This window comes from Electrona antarctica, assembly GCF_951216825.1.
Source record: "Electrona antarctica genome assembly, chromosome: 6".
Classification (NCBI taxonomy): Eukaryota; Metazoa; Chordata; class Actinopteri; order Myctophiformes; family Myctophidae; genus Electrona; species Electrona antarctica.
The window spans coordinates 50575294-50594360 of NC_136811.1; the positions used below are offsets into that span (position 1 = coordinate 50575294).

The window sequence follows — 19067 nt, forward strand, 5'->3', positions numbered from 1 at the left end:
TGTTGCCAATTATTTACTTTGATGTTTTATGATTTATTTGTACAACCCTGAAATGAGTGTCCTTGTTCTGTTCTGACAGATCCTTCCCCATCCATCCTTCCTCTTCAATGTCTCCCTTTTGACTGATACCTGTCCATTTAAACTCTAGACGGGCCTGCCCAAAGTTGCCCAAAGGCCTTCATTTTCGGGCCTGTTGAGAACTCTAGTTTTCTACCTGGGCCCTCATTAAACCCTGTACACTCAAGACACTGCCACCACCACACCCTTAGATTTCCATATATGGAGGCTTGGAGCATTGGAGCTGACCTATTCTGACATTCCATATGTTGATCTGACCTCATCAAACCCTGTACCCTCAAGACACGCTCCATATGGCCAGTGCACACGACCTCAACCTTTAGGGCGAGGTCGCTTCTCGCCCTCAGGCATCTTATGGATGTCTTATGGATGTTGTTGCTTTTGTTGTTGTGTTTGGTGGTTAGGAGATGAGGATGAAGAACCAGCTGTGCAGTAACCAGTTTATAGGGCAGTCTGGTGTCGGGTAGACAGGTAGACAATAGACATGGTTGCACACCTGTCATTTGACAGTGATTATGTGCTCAATGCTGTATTATGTTTATGCGATGTTCTAAGCATTTGTGTATTTTTGTGTTGTTTACCAGTTCGATGTTGGTTTGAGTGCTTCTCAATAAATCCAGCAGTAGCTATGCAGAACAACAGAGTCATTTTTGGAGATGAGCTGAGGGAATGATAGCGGTCTTGCGCCTATCAAATAATCAAATCAATTGCACTCTTCTGTGCGTAACGAGAACACTCAACCACCGACATTCCCCGAATCCCCGCTGTTCACAGTCACCACAGCTAGTTTGAGGAGGAAAGGCACAATGTACTAATATAATTGTAGTGGAGTAAAAGTAAAAGTATTGACAATTGGAAATAATCAAGGGGCAGCTGCAGCGGACAAGGTAGAGTGGCCGCTTGTTCGATAGCAGGCTCCCGCAGAGTTAGTGTCGAAGTGCCCTTGAGCAAGCCTCTGCCTGACTCTGAACCCCTAATTGCTCCCGTGCAGGTTGGTGCCTTGCATGGTCTCCTCCACCATCAGTGTATGAATGTGTGTGTGAATGGATGAATGTAATATGTAAAGCGCCTTGGATAAAGGCGCTATAAAAAGGCACCATAAACTATTTTCCACCACTGGCACACACACACACACACACACACACACACACACACACACACACACACACACACATACACGCACACACACACACAAGGGTTGAGTGAGTGAACTATAGTCCAGGGGCTTAGTGCACTTTTTTAGGAGAATAGTGCACTTGCGGATAAAAGCGCCAAATTTTGTATGAGGCTTCTTTATGTCATGCTAAAGGATTTTAGCCTAGGAGCCCTTGTCAAATATCTATTTTAAATATCAAATGGCAAGACTATCAATATCAATGAAATATGTGAAATATGTGAAAATCCGCCTAGTATTTTTCAGACTATATACATCATAAAATGATCAGATTACTTCCAAATGTGATAAAGTTGACTTATTTTGACATTATTAAAGTCACAGAACATGAAATATCATCAATAACACCTTTATTGCAATGGAGAATACAAATGAATATGCATCATAGTGCGAAACATGTTATAGAGCTGTGCGCATTCTGCCTAGCTGTCACAATTGCATTTGCAAAGTGGGGAACAGTCCAAATTTGCATTGCTGCATTGGCAGGTATACATCACCTTTACAGGTGCATCTGATCAGCTCTCTGCAAGCTCTGGAAACCTTTGGAATGGTCAGTAAACTAGCACCCATGACCCTTCTTCCTTGGCCCATAGTTTTGTGGAGAAGGAATCATTTGATGGCTTTGTGTGCTGGTGGCCCAGATGCCTGCTTGGTAGACTGCCCGTTTCACATGTGAGTGCACCCTGGGTGGGAGGTAATTTCTCTATCGTTCGATTTTGTTCACAGAAGAGTTATTTTCTTTTTTCGTTGATGGAGCTCAAAGGACTGGATTTGTCGTACAAAATTACTGTCAGTCTTTCAAGCTCCCGGAAGTGCTGGCAGTCAACATCTAGTTGCTGGAAGGGATGCTTTGCCAGATTGACGAATGTTTCTGTCGCAGGCAGCATCATAGGCTTGCCAGGTTCGCCAAGCTGACTTCTTACCCTTTCCATTAATAGCCGGGGAGCGGGAATAGAGATGAACCTGTGATGTCATGACATACTTTTTATTTGTGTTTTTTCTATTAACTTGGTCATTAAGGAACACAGAATGAGAGGTCTGCTCTGACCAAATGAATAGAAAAAAAACACAAATAAAAAGTATGTTATGACATCACAGGTCCTGGGTGACTGGCTCCCCGGCTATTAAGGCATATGTTGTGTCACAACCGGAATATGCGTGAAACATAGGCAGGGCTCGAGATTTGGGTTCCCCTAGGCTATTGCAGTCTACCAAGCGGGCATCTGGGCCACCAGCACACGAAGCCACCAAGTGATTCCTTCTCCACAGAACTATGGGTGGGTTAAGGAAGAAGGGTCATGGGTGCCAGTTTGGCTGACCATTCCAGAGGTTTCCAGAGCTTGCAGAGAGCTGATCAGATGCACCTGTAAAGGTGACTGTAGTGTAGTACCTGAAAATGCAGTAATACAAATTTGGACTGTTCCCCACTTTGCAAATGCAATTGTGACAGCTAGGCAGAAAGCACAGCTATATAACATGTTTCACACTATGATGCATATCCTTGTACTATAATGGAAAGGGGGAGCAAACCAATATATTTATCCGTCCGGCTTCTCCTACGAAACTTGGCAATTCTGCTCAGCAAGCCATCCTGGGAAGCAGTATAGGGGAAGGCCTCTCGGAGGACATGAACACCCTTTCTTCATACCTGACTGGACTGCCGCCTCAAGCTCAGTGTTGAGAAGACTGTAGCAACAATGTTCCACCTCTACAAAAGGGAAGCAACTCGCCAAATCAACATCATGGTCGACGGTGACCGGCTACAGTCCCAGTCCTCACCGACATACATGGAGTGAAGCTCGACAGAACACTGTCCTTTAAACAACACCTGGACAGTGTTAAGGGAAAGCCTGTGCCGCACTGATACAGCATCTAGCTGGCACCACGTGGGGAGTCACCACAAAGACACTGCGCATCTCCACCGAGGCCCTAGTTTTCCCTGCCGCTGAATACTGTGCCTCAGCCTGGAATCGCCCCAGCAGAGGTCAGGCGAGAAGCAGCCACACTGGCCCTCACTCGGAAGGCACAGTTGAGCAAATCTCACCTCCTCCACAAGGTCGTCACGGAGACACCACAGCGTACGCATCTCAAGTCCCGGCGGCCCTTTGCCACACAGGCCCAGGAACTGCTCGGCACAACACCAGCCGACACCTCCAAGGCTTCCTGGGTGAAGGCAAGATGGAGGGACCAGTGGAAGGCAGCAGATCCTTCCAGGCTTCACTACTACATCGAGGATCTCACAGATGTTCCTGGCCAGCGCCTCCCCCGCAGGTAGTGGACAACCCTCAACCGCCTGAGGACGGGTGTGGGACGCTTTGGTGCATCCATGCAGAAGTGGGGTCTCACAGACAGTGCCCACTGAGAATGTGGGGATCCATTACAGACTGTGGAACACGTGCTGACCAGCTGCCCCACATACCGGCCACCAAATAGTGATCAAGGCTTAATTGACCTAGACAATGACACACTGGACTGGCTTGCTGCAATGGAGCTGAAGGTCTAAGGACATATACGACAGAAGAAGCACAAACAAATTCTACATGCCACAGGAATCCATCTGCACTACATTGCCTCCGCTCACCTGTCATATGTATTGTACAAATTTGTGTGCCATACTGTTATTGTGCAACATTTTGCTGTGACGCAAATTATATCACAATTTCCACATTCACCGACCCCTCCCCTTTTCACTTCACACACACGCACACGCACACACAGCAGCACGGTATGGTACAGTACAGTATGGTACGGTACGGTAACGTACAGTCTGGTACAGTACGGTACAGTAACATACAGTATGGTACAGTAACATACAGTATGGTACATTGTAGTACAGTACAGTACAGTACAGTACAGTACAGTACAGTACAGTACGGTACGGTACGGTACGGTACAGTACAGTACAGTACGCTACAGTATGGTTCAGTACCGCACCCAAAATGTAGTCTGACTGAACAAGTGGGCACCCTGCACAAGTGGCCCCCCGGACAACTGGCCACCTGGATGGTGTGGCGCGAGACCGTCCGATGGCCGGTCGAGTTATAGTTCATTTGTATGTATTCTTCATTGCAATAAAGGTGTTATTGATGATATTTCATGTTCTGTGACTTTAATAATGTCAAAATAAGTCAACTTTATCACATTTGGAAATAATCTGATCATTTTATGATGTATATAGTCTGAAAAATACTAGGCGGATTTTCACATATTTCACATATTGCATTGATAATAATGTCTTGCAATTTGATATTTAAAATAGATATTTGACAAGGGCTCCTAGGCTAAAATTCAATAACTGACCCTAACGAACCATCATGCAAAACATTACGCTTTTATCCGCAATTGCACTATCCTTTCACTAAGCCGCCGGACTACTAGGGGGGGGGGCATACAATACAGTACAAAAACAGTGACACGTATGTCGTGTAATTTCTATAAATGAACCAAATATGTGCTATTTTCAACTAGTTAAGTTAACAGCTGGTTAAAGTTAACAGCTGGTCAGAGTCTGAAATGTGCTCTCGTAGGTTGATCTTTGAAAACAGGAGGTAATAACATTCTGTTCCTGGCCGGCACCTCACAGTCAAAGATCCTTTGTTTAGTCCTTTTGAAGCCGTGGGGAGGGGATTTTTACTGTCTCAAGCAGGAACCTGCTGGGATTGTAAAAGTTTATCAATAGCTTAAATCTTGCTTTTACAGTCGTGACCAAATGGTAAAGGTAGACTTAAGGACATTCGTTTCAAGTATGGCTTAGTTTATATTCTGGTTAACTTAAATATCATATGTTGAACTGTTCTTAAATAAAATAGGTCCTAATATCTATTTGTCATTATAGATTAATAAGAAAGGCTATTAGAATGAGTGAAGTCTATTTTATCATGGCTAAAGGTTTTCTTTCATGGGTTAAAACAAGTTTCATAATACTTCTGTTTTATATACTTCTGTTTCAGTTTCATATAATTCTGTTTAGTTTCATATAGTTCTGTTCATATATTTCCGTTATGTTTATATCTTCATTGTATCTTTAAAATCATTACTATGGATTTGTAGATTTAAGTTGTAACAAACAGCATTTTTCATAAGACGCAGTTTAGATTAGGTCCCGCCCTCGCGAGAACAGGATGTCCTGTTTAGCTGCTTTCTATTGGGAGAGGCAGCTGACAGTATATTTTGAGAGGGGGCGGGACTAAGCGTTGGCTTGTGATACTTAAGCAAGAGCTCATTTCAGAATGGGAGACTGGATCCGGCGTCGAAATTGGAGAACGGAACGCTGTGTGTTTGAATGTCCAGACTCAGGCATAAGGATTTATCTTATGCAGTTTGTAACGGCTTTTTGACTCTGTACTTGACGAAAATAAATACGGAGTTGATCTTTGAGGCTACTTCCATCGGGCGTCTTTTCCTTTTGTCCTCGAATGCATCGCTGAATTCAGACCGGAAACTACACGTACAACCCTCCAACAGTCATTAGGCCTGTACATCACCCTCCAGCATAATAGATAACCTACCTTGTGCAACAAGAGCAACACCTTAGCACCACCTCAAAACCTTGTAGGCCTACCCGGAGGCACCGGTACTATAGCTGCATCAGGCACCTTGAGTAGGTAGGACTTTGTGTGACGTCTGTCAGATTCTCAGAGCCGGATCTACCGTTGGGCTAGGGTGGGCTTCCCCCCCCAAAAATATTTTTTTTTTTTTTTTTAATGATGAAATTGTAAAGTATTGCAATCCAATTCAAGTGAGATTTATGTTTAGTTATTGTATATTTAGTATTCTGCTCTGCTCCTGCTGTGTTGGCAAGCACAGTGACTAGTCCAAGCCCCCAGTAAGGCTATCCAACGTTGAAGCTGCCACTACCTACTGGCGAAAAGTGGAACTGCAGCACGTTCATGGAGGTGTACGGACGTTCAGTGACATCATGTGCGTACTGTGCGTCATACCGGACCTCCAATTTGAGATCCGGACATATCTTCCGCTCACACAAGCCATTGAGTTATAATTGTACTTCCGGCAGTCTTCCGGGTGCTTCAAAACGCCACTTAGCAACTTCCATCGAAATGAATAGCTGGCATGGGGGGCAGGGCTAACATTACATTACATTACATTACAGTCATTTAGCAGACGCTTTTATCCAAAGCGACTTACAATAAGTGTATTCAACATAGGTAGGGAACAAAAACTACTAATCACCAGAAGTCTTTAGTGCATTTTCTGCAAAAACAAGCAACCAAGAGTATACCTAGCGCTAAGGTAAAAGTGCAATATATCAGCTACCTATTTCCTTAAACAGATGAGACAAAATAGCTAAATCAAATGAGCATGAGCTAAAACAATTAAGTGTATCGACTAAACAAGATCCAATAAACAATACAACAATAGAAAACAAGCGTTCGTACAACTAGTTAACAACAAGTAGGTCAGGCAGAGAGGAAGGGTAGTGTTTCCTGAAGAGGTGGGTTTTCAACCTGCGGCGAAATATGGGCAGTGACTCTGCTGTCCTAACATCAGTGGGAAGTTCATTCCACCACTGTGGGGCCAGAACAGAAAAGAGTCGTGACCGTGTGGATCGGCCAGAAGGACCCTTGAGTGACGAGGCAATCAGTCGCCCGAGGTGGCAGACCGAAGTGGTCGGGCAGGGGTGTAGGCATCGACCATAGCCCGGAGGTAGGAAGGAGCTGTTCCTTTCACTGCCCTATAGGCTAACACCAGGGTTTTGAACTGGATGCGAGCCGCTACGGGGAGCCAGTGTAGAGAACGGAGAAGGATGGTTGTGTGGGAGAACTTGGGGCGGTTGAACACCAGACGAGCCGCAGCTTTCTGAACAAGCTCCAGAGGTCTGATGGCAGATGCCGGAGCACCAGCAAGGAGGGAGTTGCAGTAGTCCAGGCGGGAGATGACGAGAGCCTGGATGAGCACCTGGGCTGCCTTCTCCGTGAGGAAGGGGCGAATCCTCCTGATGTTGTAGAGGAGGAATCTGCAGGACCTTGTCACTGATGCGATGTTTGCCGAGAACGTCAGTTGATCGTCCAGGGTCACACCCAGATTCTTCGCAGTCCGAGTTGAGGTCACCACAGCATTATCAATGGTGATGGCCATGTCTCGGTGCGGACAGCCCTTCCCCGGGAGGAACATCAGCTCGGTCTTGTCCAGGTTGAGCTTCAGGTGGTTTGTCGACATCCACGCCGAGATGTCAGCCAGACAAGCAGCAATGCGTGCCTCCACTTGGGTATCAGAGGGGGTGTCATCGGCATAGCAGTGGTAGGAAAAGCCATGGGAGTGGATGACAGCACCCAGAGATGTAGTGTAGAGAGAGAAAAGAAGAGGACCCAGAACCGAGCCTTGGGGAACCCCAGTTGTGAGCCTGTGTGGTTCTGACACAGACCCTCTCAGCATCACCTGGTAGGAGCGACCCGTCAGGTAGGATGCAAACAGGGAGAGTGCAGAGCCTGAGACACCCATCCCCTCGAGGGTGGAGAGGAGGATCTGATGGTTCACCGTGTCGAACGCTGCAGACAGGTCCAGGAGTATCAGGACGGAGGAGAGAGAGTTCGCTCTAGCGGCATGGAGCGACTCCGTCACTGCCAGCAGGGCAGTCTCTGTCGAGTGACCCACTTTGAACCCAGACTGGTTGGAGTCCAGGAGGTTGTTCTGGTGGAGATAGGAGGACAGTTGTTTAAAGACAGCACGTTCGAGAGTTTTAGATAGGAAGGATAGAAGGGAAACCGGTCTGTAGTTCTTGATCTCAGAGGGGTCAAGTGTCGGTTTCTTCAGGAGGGGGGTGACTCTGGCAGTCTTGAAAGTAGAGGGAAAGTAGCCAGATGTCAGAGAGGTGTTAATAAGGTGGGTTAAGAAGGGAAGAAGTTCAGGTGCAATAGACTGCAACAGAGTGGATGGGACCGGGTCCAGAGAGCATGAGGTGGGGCGACTAGAGGTAACAAGGAGAAGGACCTCGTTAGGGGAGAGGGGAGAGAAGTGGGATAGAGAGGGGATGGGGGGGGGGAGAGGAGTAGATGAAGGTAGAGAGGGGGGGGGGTGGCAGGCAGACGGGTGTGGGTAGTGCGCAGGGCACCAGCCGGGGGAGGAGGGAAGGAGGATCGGATATCGTTCACCTTCTTGTCAAAGAAGTTGGCGAAATCGTCAGGGAGGAGGGACGAGGAGGGAGGAGGGGGTGGTGGTTGTAGGAGAGAGGAGAAAGTTTCAAAGAGTTTTTTAGGGTTGGAAGCAGAAGCCTGAATTTTAGTGCAGAAAAAAGCAGCTTTAGCAGCTGATAGAGAGGAGGAAAAAGTAGAAATGAGAGATTGGAAGGTGAGAAGGTCCTCCGGGAGGTTGCCATTTCTCCATTTGCGCTCAGCCGCTCTCAGGCTCCGTCTCTCAGTCCGCACTGAGTCCGACAACCAGGGGGCAGGTGGAGTTTGGCGTGCAGGCCTGGTGGTGAGGGGACAGAGATGGTCGAGAGAAGAGGATAGAGTAGAGAAAAGAAGATCTGTGGCGGTATCAGGGGATAGAAGAGCAAAGGATTCAGGGGCAGGGAGAGCAGAGAGAACAGAAGAGGAAAGATCAGTGGAGGAAAGTGAGCGAAGATTGTGACGTGAGGAAATCATGTGGGTAGGGAGGGGCTGTGAGGGGGGAGAGGAGAGAGAGAGAGAGTAGGACATGAAGTAGTGATCAGAGAGTTTCTTACCCTTTTCACTGGAAAGAGGAGTGACAGACAGGTTAGCAATAGAGCAGCCTCTGGTGAAGATCAGGTCCAGTTGGTTGCCCGCCTCATGGGTAGGAGGAGATGGGGAAATAACTAGGTCAAAGGCGGCGAGAAACGAAAGTAGTGGGTCTAGCTGCTTCTCAGTCGGGAGGTTGAAGTCACCCAGAAGGATGAATCCAGAGCCATCGACAGGGAAGTGGGAGACTAGATGGTCCAGCTCCTCCAGGAAGCCACCAGCAGGGCCCGGTGGGCGATAAACAACTGCAATGGTGAGCTTGACTGGATGAGAAACAGTGACCACATGAAATTCAAAGGAGGTAGGAGAGAATTGTGACAGTGAAACAGGAGAGTATTTCCATTTTCTGGAAATTAGCAGACCAACCCCACCACCTGTCCGCACGGCTCTGGGAGTGTGAGAGAAAGAGTACACATCTGACAGAGCCGCGGGCGTAGCAGTGTTTTCTGGTCTGATCCAGGTCTCAGTCAGAGCAAGGAAGTTAAGGGAGAGCAAGGATGCGTAGGCTGAGATGAAAGCAGATTTGCCTTCCACCACAGCCGAGTGGCAATTCCAAAGCCCTCCCGTTACCACTTGCTCGACGTGAGTTGAAAGAGTAGGATAGATGAGATTAGTTGTGTCGCGACATCTGGGTGTAACCCAGTGGTTGTGCGACCCCCAGGAAGAAGAGAGGACAGGAATAGGAAGAAAACACATTGTAGATCACTAAACATATACTACAATACACAACTATATCTATCACACTACTATATATGTCACTAAGCAATGATACAGCTTATCGTTCAGTGACGAAGTCGGACTTTGACAAAGTCGCCTGTCGCCTTTGTTCGCCTGGCCTTCGTTTGCTGGACGCCGCTTAAAAGCTGACGCTTTCAGCTGGTGGTATAAGGCCACTTCAACTGATTGCTAATCGTCTGCCAGGAGTGCTGGCTAAACCACACACTTCACAAGGCAATCAAGTGGGCTATACAGGGTGAAACTCCTTATCAAGTGGCCTATTACAGGGTGAAACTAATTACACTACTACAAAGTGCCACTAGCCTACTGCTTGAACACAAACAATACAACTATAAACTACAGACTACCACACAAGCTAATAATATAATACTAATAGAAAAGCACTTAGAGTACCACTACTAGCAGCTTGCTAAATTACAAAATAATGCTACTTACTCAACTAGACAGAGGTCAGGAGCTCAGTTCACTTCAAATGTTGGTTACACACTGAATAGAATACTCACAACCTGGCTACTTATCCCTTGAGCTGTGCTGGCTAAACCACACACATCACAAGGCAATCAAGTGGGCTATACAGGGTGAAACTCCTTATCAAGTGGCCTATTACAGGGTGAAACTAATTACACTACTACAAAGTGCCACTAGCCTACTGCTTGAACACAAACAATACAACTATAAACTACAGACTACCACACAAGCTAATAATATAATACTAATAGAAAAGCACTTAGAGTACCACTACTAGCAGCTTGCTAAATTACAAAATAATGCTACTTACTCAACTAGACAGAGGTCAGGAGCTCAGTTCACTTCAAATGTTGGTTACACACTGAATAGAATACTCACAACCTGGCTACTTATCCCTTGAGCTGTGCTGGCTAAACCACACACTTCACAAGGCAATCAAGTGGGCTATACAGGGTGACACTCCTTATCAAGTGGCCTATTACAGGGTGAAACTAATTACACTACTACAAAGTGCCACTAGCCTACTGCTTGAACACAAACAATACAACTATAAACTACAGACTACCACACAAGCTAATAATATAATACTAATAGAAAAGCACTTAGAGTACTACTACTAGCAGCTTGCTAAATTACAAAATAATGCTACTTACTCAACTAGACAGAGGTCAGGAGCTCAGTTCACTTCAAATGTTGGTTACACACTGAATAGAATACTCACAACCTGGCTACTTATCCCTTGAGATGTGCTGGCTAAACCACACACTTCACAAGGCAATCAAGTGGGCTATACAGGGTGAAACTCCTTATCAAGTGGCCTATTACAGGGTGAAACTAATTACACTACTACAAAGTGCCACTAGCCTACTGCTTGAACACAAACAATACAACTATAAACTACAGACTACCACACAAGCTAATAATATAATACTAATAGAAAAGCACTTAGAGTACTACTACTAGCAGCTTGCTAAATTACAAAATAATGCTACTTACTCAACTAGACAGAACGCTGTCTAGTTGAGAACGCTCCGGTTCGGTCTCTATCCTTGTATTACTCCATGGACTAGTCTCTGTCTGTCTGTCTGTATGTCTGTCTCTGGGGCTGCATTAGTGCACTATTAGGACTCTTTCTTTATTGCTCATCTCTTACTGTGATTTTATAGCACATTGTGCATTAGTGCACTACTGGCTGCTAGTGGCTGCATTCATCCATTGAGTATTCCATTCCATGGTCAATAACCTTAAACCATGAAATAGACACCAAGCTCATCTGGTTCAGAAGTTAGAGCTAAAACTATTTTCTGGGTGATAATATTGTGGTGGCCATATTGGATTTCATAGAAACTTACAATACAAAAAAAAAGTATTCATGGCATTGATCAACCTGTGAAGTTTATTTTCAGGTTCTCTGTTTATTTTTTTGCCCTATTCAACCCCCATTATTGCGAACGCAGTGAGCATTTACTATGAGACCCAGCAGATCATGTCTGTGTGTCTGTGTGTCACGCTGTAACACCACCCGCCCACCACCAAAGGGCGCAGCTGTATCACACACAAAAACACACACACACACATACACGCACACACACACACACACACGCACGCACGCACACACACACAAAAAACTTAACTTAAAAAAAAACTTAACTTAAAAAAAAAACTTAAAAAGGACACACGCACGCACGCACACACAAAAAACTTAACTTAAAAAAAAACTTAACTTAAAAAAATAATTAAAAAGGAAAAACTTAAAAAGGAAAAACTTAAAAAAGAAAAACTTTAAAAAAAACTTAACTTGTATTAAATGGGGGCTAATATTGTGGAGGCCATATTGGATTTCCATGTAGTCCATATAGGTTGTGGGGGCATAGATATTATTTATGTTGTACAACCTTTGATGTTGCAGGTTTCCAAAAAAAAGGGGTGGTTTGCCCCCTGGGTAAAAGTTGTCCTTTAAGGGTTTAACATGTGTAAAAAAAAAAAAAAAAAAAAAAGAGCAGGAGAATGGACACATTGACAGGATTGATTGATTGATTGAATAGTTTATTAGACATAAATGTAAATACAACAGAGTTCAGTCAAACACTTATTCCAAAAGGGATAGCACAAAAAAGTCCTTGCGGTTCATTTAGGCCCTATGCAATCAATTCAGACATGAAGACTAACAAAAATCACACTTGTAAAGTCTTATCATCATACATCACATTCCATGCTCTGTCAATCAAATCATAAAAAATTTAATTCCTGCCAATCACTTTTGGCATCATCACTTCTCTGCCATGTATCCTCAATGTACATCAGCCAATCAAGTCATTGCTATGGGATGATGTTCAGCCAATACAAATCATCATGGTTGTGTTCACACAAAGATAAAGCCCCATAGGAGGGGCTAGCGCCACGCAACAAAATTCAATATCATCAATAACAAAAACATATCATTACATGAAAAAACTAGAACTGCACGCTGTGCTGTCGAGTGCCAACTTGCCTACTAGTGCGCAAGCAGAGCGCGCAAGTACTACCGACCGCTACAAACTTATCACTGCGCAAAAAGCATGGAATACGGATGTGTATATTACAGGAAACTCCCGTTAAACTTTCCAACAAACTCCGGTAAACTCCCGAATTGTACCATCACACCTGTATATTACCGTATATTACTGTATATGCTTCTAAACTTGAGGTTTACGGGCAAATCTAGTGCCCATAATTGCCCCTTAACTCCTCTTTTTATCAGCCCCTCTGCAAAATATTGAAATTAAATACTAAAACAACGAATAAACCGAAATCTGGCATTAATATAAAATACAATTATTTTGTTTAAACAGTTATTAAAAAAACTTTATTATTTCAATATAGTCCACATTTATATCTGCCTGGCTGGGTCGGGTCTCTCGGAAATAATCGGATCTAGGTCGGACTCTGCGCCGCAATTTGAAAGAAATCTCGGAACGGGTCGGAATCGGACGAAATTGTCACGGATCCGGGTTTGGTTTAACTATTTGAAAATATTTTCTGAACGGGTCGGAATCGGAACCATTTTTTTGGACCCGTGAAGAGCTCTAGTGTGGATACGCTGGTGTTTCTTCAGGGAAGATGATGAGGTAAGATTCTTGTTACAATGTTTACATTGGAAAGGTTTTTCTCCAGTGTGGACACGAAGGTGTGTCTTCAAATTATTTAAAACACTGAAACTCCTGTCACAATGCTTACATTGGAAAGGTTTTTCTCCAGTGTGGACACGAAGGTGCGTCTTCAAATTACTTAAATCACTGAAATTCTTGTTACAATGTATACATTGGAAAGGTTTTTCTCCAGTGTGGACACGCTGGTGTGCTTTCAGTTCACCTGACTGTCTGAAACTCTTGTTACAATGTTTACAGTTAAAAGGTTTTTCTCCAGTGTGGACACGAAGGTGTGTCTTGAAATTACTTAAATCACTGAAATTCTTGCTACAATGTTTACATTGGAAAGGTTTTTCTCCAGTGTGGATACGCTGGTGTTTCTTCAGGTCACCTGTCAGACTGAAACTCTTGTCACAATGTCTACATTGGCAAGGTTTTTCCTCCAGTGTGGACACGAAGGTGTGTTTTCAGGGAAGATGATGCAGAAAAACTCTTGTCACAATGTTTACATTGGAAAGGTTTTTCTCCAGTGTGCACATGCCGGTGTATTTTCAGTTCACCTGACTGTCTGAAACTCTTGTTACAATGTTTACATTGGAAAGGTTTTTCTCCAGTGTGGACACGAAGGTGTGTCTTCAAATTACTTAAAACACTGAAACTCTTGCCACAATGTTTACATTGGTAAGGCTTTTCTCCAGTGTGGACACGAAGGTGTGTCTTCAGGTAAGATGATACAGAAAAACTCTTGTTACAATATTTACATTGAAAAGGTTTTTCTCCTGTGTGGACACGAAGGTGTCTATTCAGGGAACCTGAGTCACTGAAACTATTGCTACAATGTTTACATTGAAAAGGTTTTTCTCCAGTGTGGACACGAAGGTGTGTCTTGAAATTACTTAAATCACTGAAATTCTTGCTACAATGTTTACATTGGAAAGGTTTTTCTCCAGTGTGGATACGCTGGTGTTTCTTCAGGTCACCTGTCTGACTGAAACTCTTGTCACAATGTCTACATTGGCAAGGTTTTTCTCCAGTGTGGATACGCTGGTGTTTCTTCAGGTAAGATGATGTAGTAAAACTCTTGTTACAATGTTTACATTGGAAGGGTTTTTCTCCAGTGTGGATACGCTGGTGTTTCTTCAGGTCACCTGTCTGACTGAAACTCTTGTCACAATGTTTACATTGGTAAGGCTTTTCTCCAGTGTGGACACGAAGGTGTGTCTTCAGGTAAGATGATGTAGTAAAACTCTTGTTACAATGTTTACATTGGAAGGGTTTTTCTCCTGTGTGGACACGAAGGTGTGTCTTCAGGGAAGATGATTTAGTAAAACTCTTGTCACAATGTTTACATTGGAAAGGTTTTTCTCCAGTGTGGACACGAAGGTGTGTCTTCAAATTACTTAAAACACTGAAACTCTTGTCACAATGTTTACATTGGTAACGTTTTTCTCCAGTGTGGACACTCTGGTGTGTTTTCAGGGAAGATGATGCAGTAAAACTCTTGTCACAATGTTTACATTGGAAAGGTTTTTCTCCAGTGTGGACACGCTGGTGTATCTTCAGGTTACCTGACAAACTGAAAGTCTTGTCACAATGCTTACATTGGAAAGGTTTTTCTCTAGTATGGACACACTGGTCCTCACTGGTCTCCTCCCAATCTTCACTGTCTTCAGTGACTTCAGTGTCAGATTCAAGTTCAACTTCAATTTCAGAGCAGTGGGAAGATATGTCTTCATCATCATCATCTTCTTCTTCACCTTTCACTTCTAGCATTGTCAAAATTGACCCAGCAGGTTCCTCTGGTCTTTGAAGTAGCTCTTCTTGTTCCTCTTTAAGCTCCTCCTGTTTATCTTTGATTTGTGGAGGCTCTGGTTCCTCCTGGAGCAGACTAGAGCGACTCTCCTGTTCAGGGGAAACCTCCTCTTTACACACAACCATGTGCAGGATGTCTAGGAGCAGAAACATAACATGATGGTCAACACTGGATTCCTAAAATGTAAATCCATTCTTCTTCCATGTTCCATGTACAAAAGGGGCTAACCTACCAAGATAAGATTGACATACCGTTATTAACTACAGGTTACTACAGTTCTGAAAGTTTTAGCAAGATTTTAGCAAAATACAAAAACAATCATGTGAAGTAATATTTACTTTAACACCAAAATGAATAATGATGTTACAGCAAATATTTAATTTGAATCATGAAATTCTGAAACAATTTAAATTAAAGCTGCAAGCAACGATGCAAGTTACAGGCAAATATCAGAAAATCAGAAATGGGAGCAGACTACTGAATTACAAGGATTTTTAAATGGGTCCATTGAGGTGACTCATGACTCTGTACGACAAACTGTTCAAAGGTTATGGCAAATGATAGAAACTATAACATTGACCAATCAGAAGAGGGGGCGGGGCAAGTTTCACCAATGAAAGACAAGGACTCTGAACCAAGTCCAATGACACCCCCCACGAGTCTGTATGAAAAATCACTGAAAAGTTATAGGACAAAATAGGAACTATCAAATATCGACTAATCAGAAGAAGGGGCCATTCTTCAGAATGTTGCATTCACATGGAATCAGGCAAGCGGTAGACAGCAAACGGCATGTCATTTTAGTGGACGGGAGCAGGACGGAACAGGATGGCACGGCAGTCCGGCAGCCAGAACCGGCGACGGTAACGGTAGACGGCATCAATGTTAAAATATTTAAACTTTTTACCGTTCTGTGCCGTCCAGCAGGTTTTGCTGTTTGCCGTCTACCGTTTGCCTGATTCCATGTGAATGCAGCATAAGTTACACCAATGAAGGTCAAGGACTCAAAACCAAGTCCGATGACACCACCCACAAGTCTGAATGACAAACCATTGAAAGGTTATAGCAAAAAATATGAACTTTCAAATATCGACCAATTAGCTGTTATTTTCACTTTCTGTTTGGCGTTGAAGTTTGACGCTTCGCCACGGTCACGCCATGTTACGAAAACTCGCGATTTTGATAACTTTTCATCGTTAAGGTCATTTGTGTGGAAATTGAAATGGCATAAATTGCACCAAAACGCAACAATAAATTGAAAATGGCCGCCTTCCTGTTCCGTTTAGGTCATGGCGCCTTTTTTGCAAGTCGGGACATGATACAGGTGGGTACCAATTTTCATATATGTAGGTGAAACCGTATTGTGGGGCTTGAGGCACAAAGTTTTGTAGGGGGCGCTATTGAGCCATTAGACTATTAAAATGCGCAACTTTACGCCACTTGTGATGTGTTTGCAAGTTTCACAACTTTGAGTACGCGCCTCAAAAACGCAATTAATTTGGGGGAATCAACAAGCAAACAATAATCACTGCGATTTCAATAGGGCTTCGCACTACTGTGCAGTGCTCGGGCCCTAAAAATGATACTTCACACCCGAGCTCTGATTTGGCCAATGCCACTTAATAGGCAATTCACACTGAGAGGGACTGAATCCGTTTCATTGGAACCGTTTCCGAATACGGTTGCCTGGTCCCCGATGGCCATGATTCACATTGCCCGAGATTCAACAGCGCACCCGGGTACACTTGCATAACACACTTTGATCCTCCAGATGGCGGTGTGCTTGATGGCTGGTTGCGCACGGACACTGACCATCAACTCTGCGACATTGTCTCCAATAAATCCAGACACACTGCATTGCATTTTGCTTTTGGCTCTAAAGCCGTTATACTACTTCACTGTCAGCCTGCCTGCTATTCACTGTGTCAGTCAGTTCTGTGCTCCAGTGTCGTGTTTGATATTAGTTTAATGGATTCTACTTTAGCATTATTATTATTTTGTTTTACTTTGGAAACTATGCCAAGCAAAGCCCAAGAGCCACGTGTAGTCCAAGATCAGCGCGTACTGCGGTGCTGCGCGTATAGCAGATTCAACAGGAGACGGGCGGCGTTGAGAAATAAGCTGGTGTTACGCGTCGCGCAGCGCCTGTGTTTCTTTTTGTTGACGCTTGGCTCGTTCTAAAAAAAACAGTCCGCTTCCTTCTTTAGGTACGCATGCATTCACATTGGAACGATCCGTATCTGAATACACTTCAACGGTCCAGAGACCCGCCCCCCATGCGGTCTCGGGGACGTTTGGGCGATCCGCTCCCGGGAACGGTACGCATCATTCACATTACCACAACATCGGCCAAGTGGTCCAGAGTGCGCACCCGGGACCATAGTGTGAATCGCCCCTAAGGCTCATTCATAGTCTGGATTTTCGGTGGTGAGGTGACCACCGCTCTGGTGGTGAGGTGACCACTGGAGCTGAAATAACGTTGAGTGGTGGTGAGTAAAAACAGAGAGAAGGGCTGGGGCGGTGGCGGTGGTTTGCTCTTCACCGCGGCTTGTGACGTCACCTCACCACCGAAAATCCAGACTATGTATGAGCCTTCAGTGCATGACGTTATGAAACCGAAGCACTTCTGACAATGAAAGCTTGAAATGTGGACCGATAGTAGCTTAACAATCTATGTAAAAGTTGTCCACTGCATAGCTCTGTACGTCTGGAAATGAGTCTGTGAATATGTCTGCCTGTGTGTCTGGGTGTCTGTAAATGGGTCTGCGAGTCTGTGAATCTGTCTGCCTGTGTGTCTAGTCGTCTGTAAATGGGTCTGAGTCTGTGAATCTGTCTACCTGTGTGTCTGGGGGAAATTTCACAAACTACTGTAGCCCTCAAATCTCACAAACTGCTTTAGCGATCAAATCTCACAAACTGCTGTAACGATCAGCGTCAAATTTCTCTTGTTCACGCTGCCAGTCGGCCAAGCAAGTATTTTTCCACACCTGTCGCACATAATGGTAATGTTTCACTTTTGTAAAGAGTAAGAAAGTGCAGACACTAAGCTTGCAAATACTTGTTTGAAAGTTGTTAACAGTTAGTCTACGGCAATTAATAAATGTTTTTTTTTTTTACCAAGTTTTTCATTTTACAAATCCCCCATCCCCCCACAAGGTTCCAATTAATAAATGTTACGCTCCACGCCATTGCCGTTGATCTACAGCAATTGCTCTTTTATAGTGCTTTTGATTGATCAAGTCATAATGCTACTCACGTTAACATCTGGTTGCTAGCTGTTGTCAATAACACTGGATTGCGCCATCTTGATCGTTGTGACCATAAACACTATCTATCTGTTTCTTTCAATCGCCTGTATCTACTACGGCTGCTGCTCTGGCCTGCCAGGATGTTGTGAAGCCAGGGCATGACTAACGTTGTCCACATTGTTTCTTCAGGAACAATATTTTCTAGTTTGCCATTGTTATTGTCCAGTGAAAATAAGACATTGTGGCAGCACTACAGAACAGAAAATATTAAAGAAAGGAAAAGCACATGAAACTTACTGAGGTGTGGCTGGTCTTCAGCGTCCTGTTTAATAGAAACATATTCTGCTTCCTTTTTAATAGAAACGTCTTCAGGTTCCTGTTTAATAGAAACGTCTTCAGGAGGTTCCTGTTTAATAGAAACCTCTTCAACTTCCTGTTTAATAGAAACGTCTTCAGGTTCCTGTTTAATAGAAACGTCTTCTGCTTCCTGTTTAATAGAAACCTCTTCTGCTTCCTGTTTAATAGAAACCTCTTCTGCTTCCTGTTTAATAGAAACGTCTTCAGCTTCATGTTGAATAGAAACGTCCCTGGCTGAGTCTGGAAAGGTCATCTTCACCTGGGAGTGATGCATCATGGGTATTGTAGTTCTTATGAGTCTGGAGAGTTCATCTTCACCTGCAGTCTGGACTCCCGTCTGAAATCAAG

General features: G+C 44.2%; 1 protein-coding gene across 1 annotated transcript; it reads right to left on the reverse strand.

Annotated features, from left to right (window-relative positions):
* Window positions 1-478: 478 nt before the first annotated feature.
* Window positions 479-19031, reverse strand: LOC306925128 (uncharacterized protein; the record flags this gene model as incomplete). The annotated part of the gene is made up of 3 exons (XM_079503810.1): window positions 18660-19031; window positions 14903-15250; window positions 479-531 (listed from the first exon to the last, which is right to left on the reverse strand). Exons 1-3 carry the CDS (start codon window positions 18994-18996, stop codon window positions 479-481), a joined length of 738 nt encoding a protein of 245 aa, XP_079359936.1. The 5' UTR covers window positions 18997-19031.
* Between the last annotated feature and the right edge of the window lie 36 nt (window positions 19032-19067).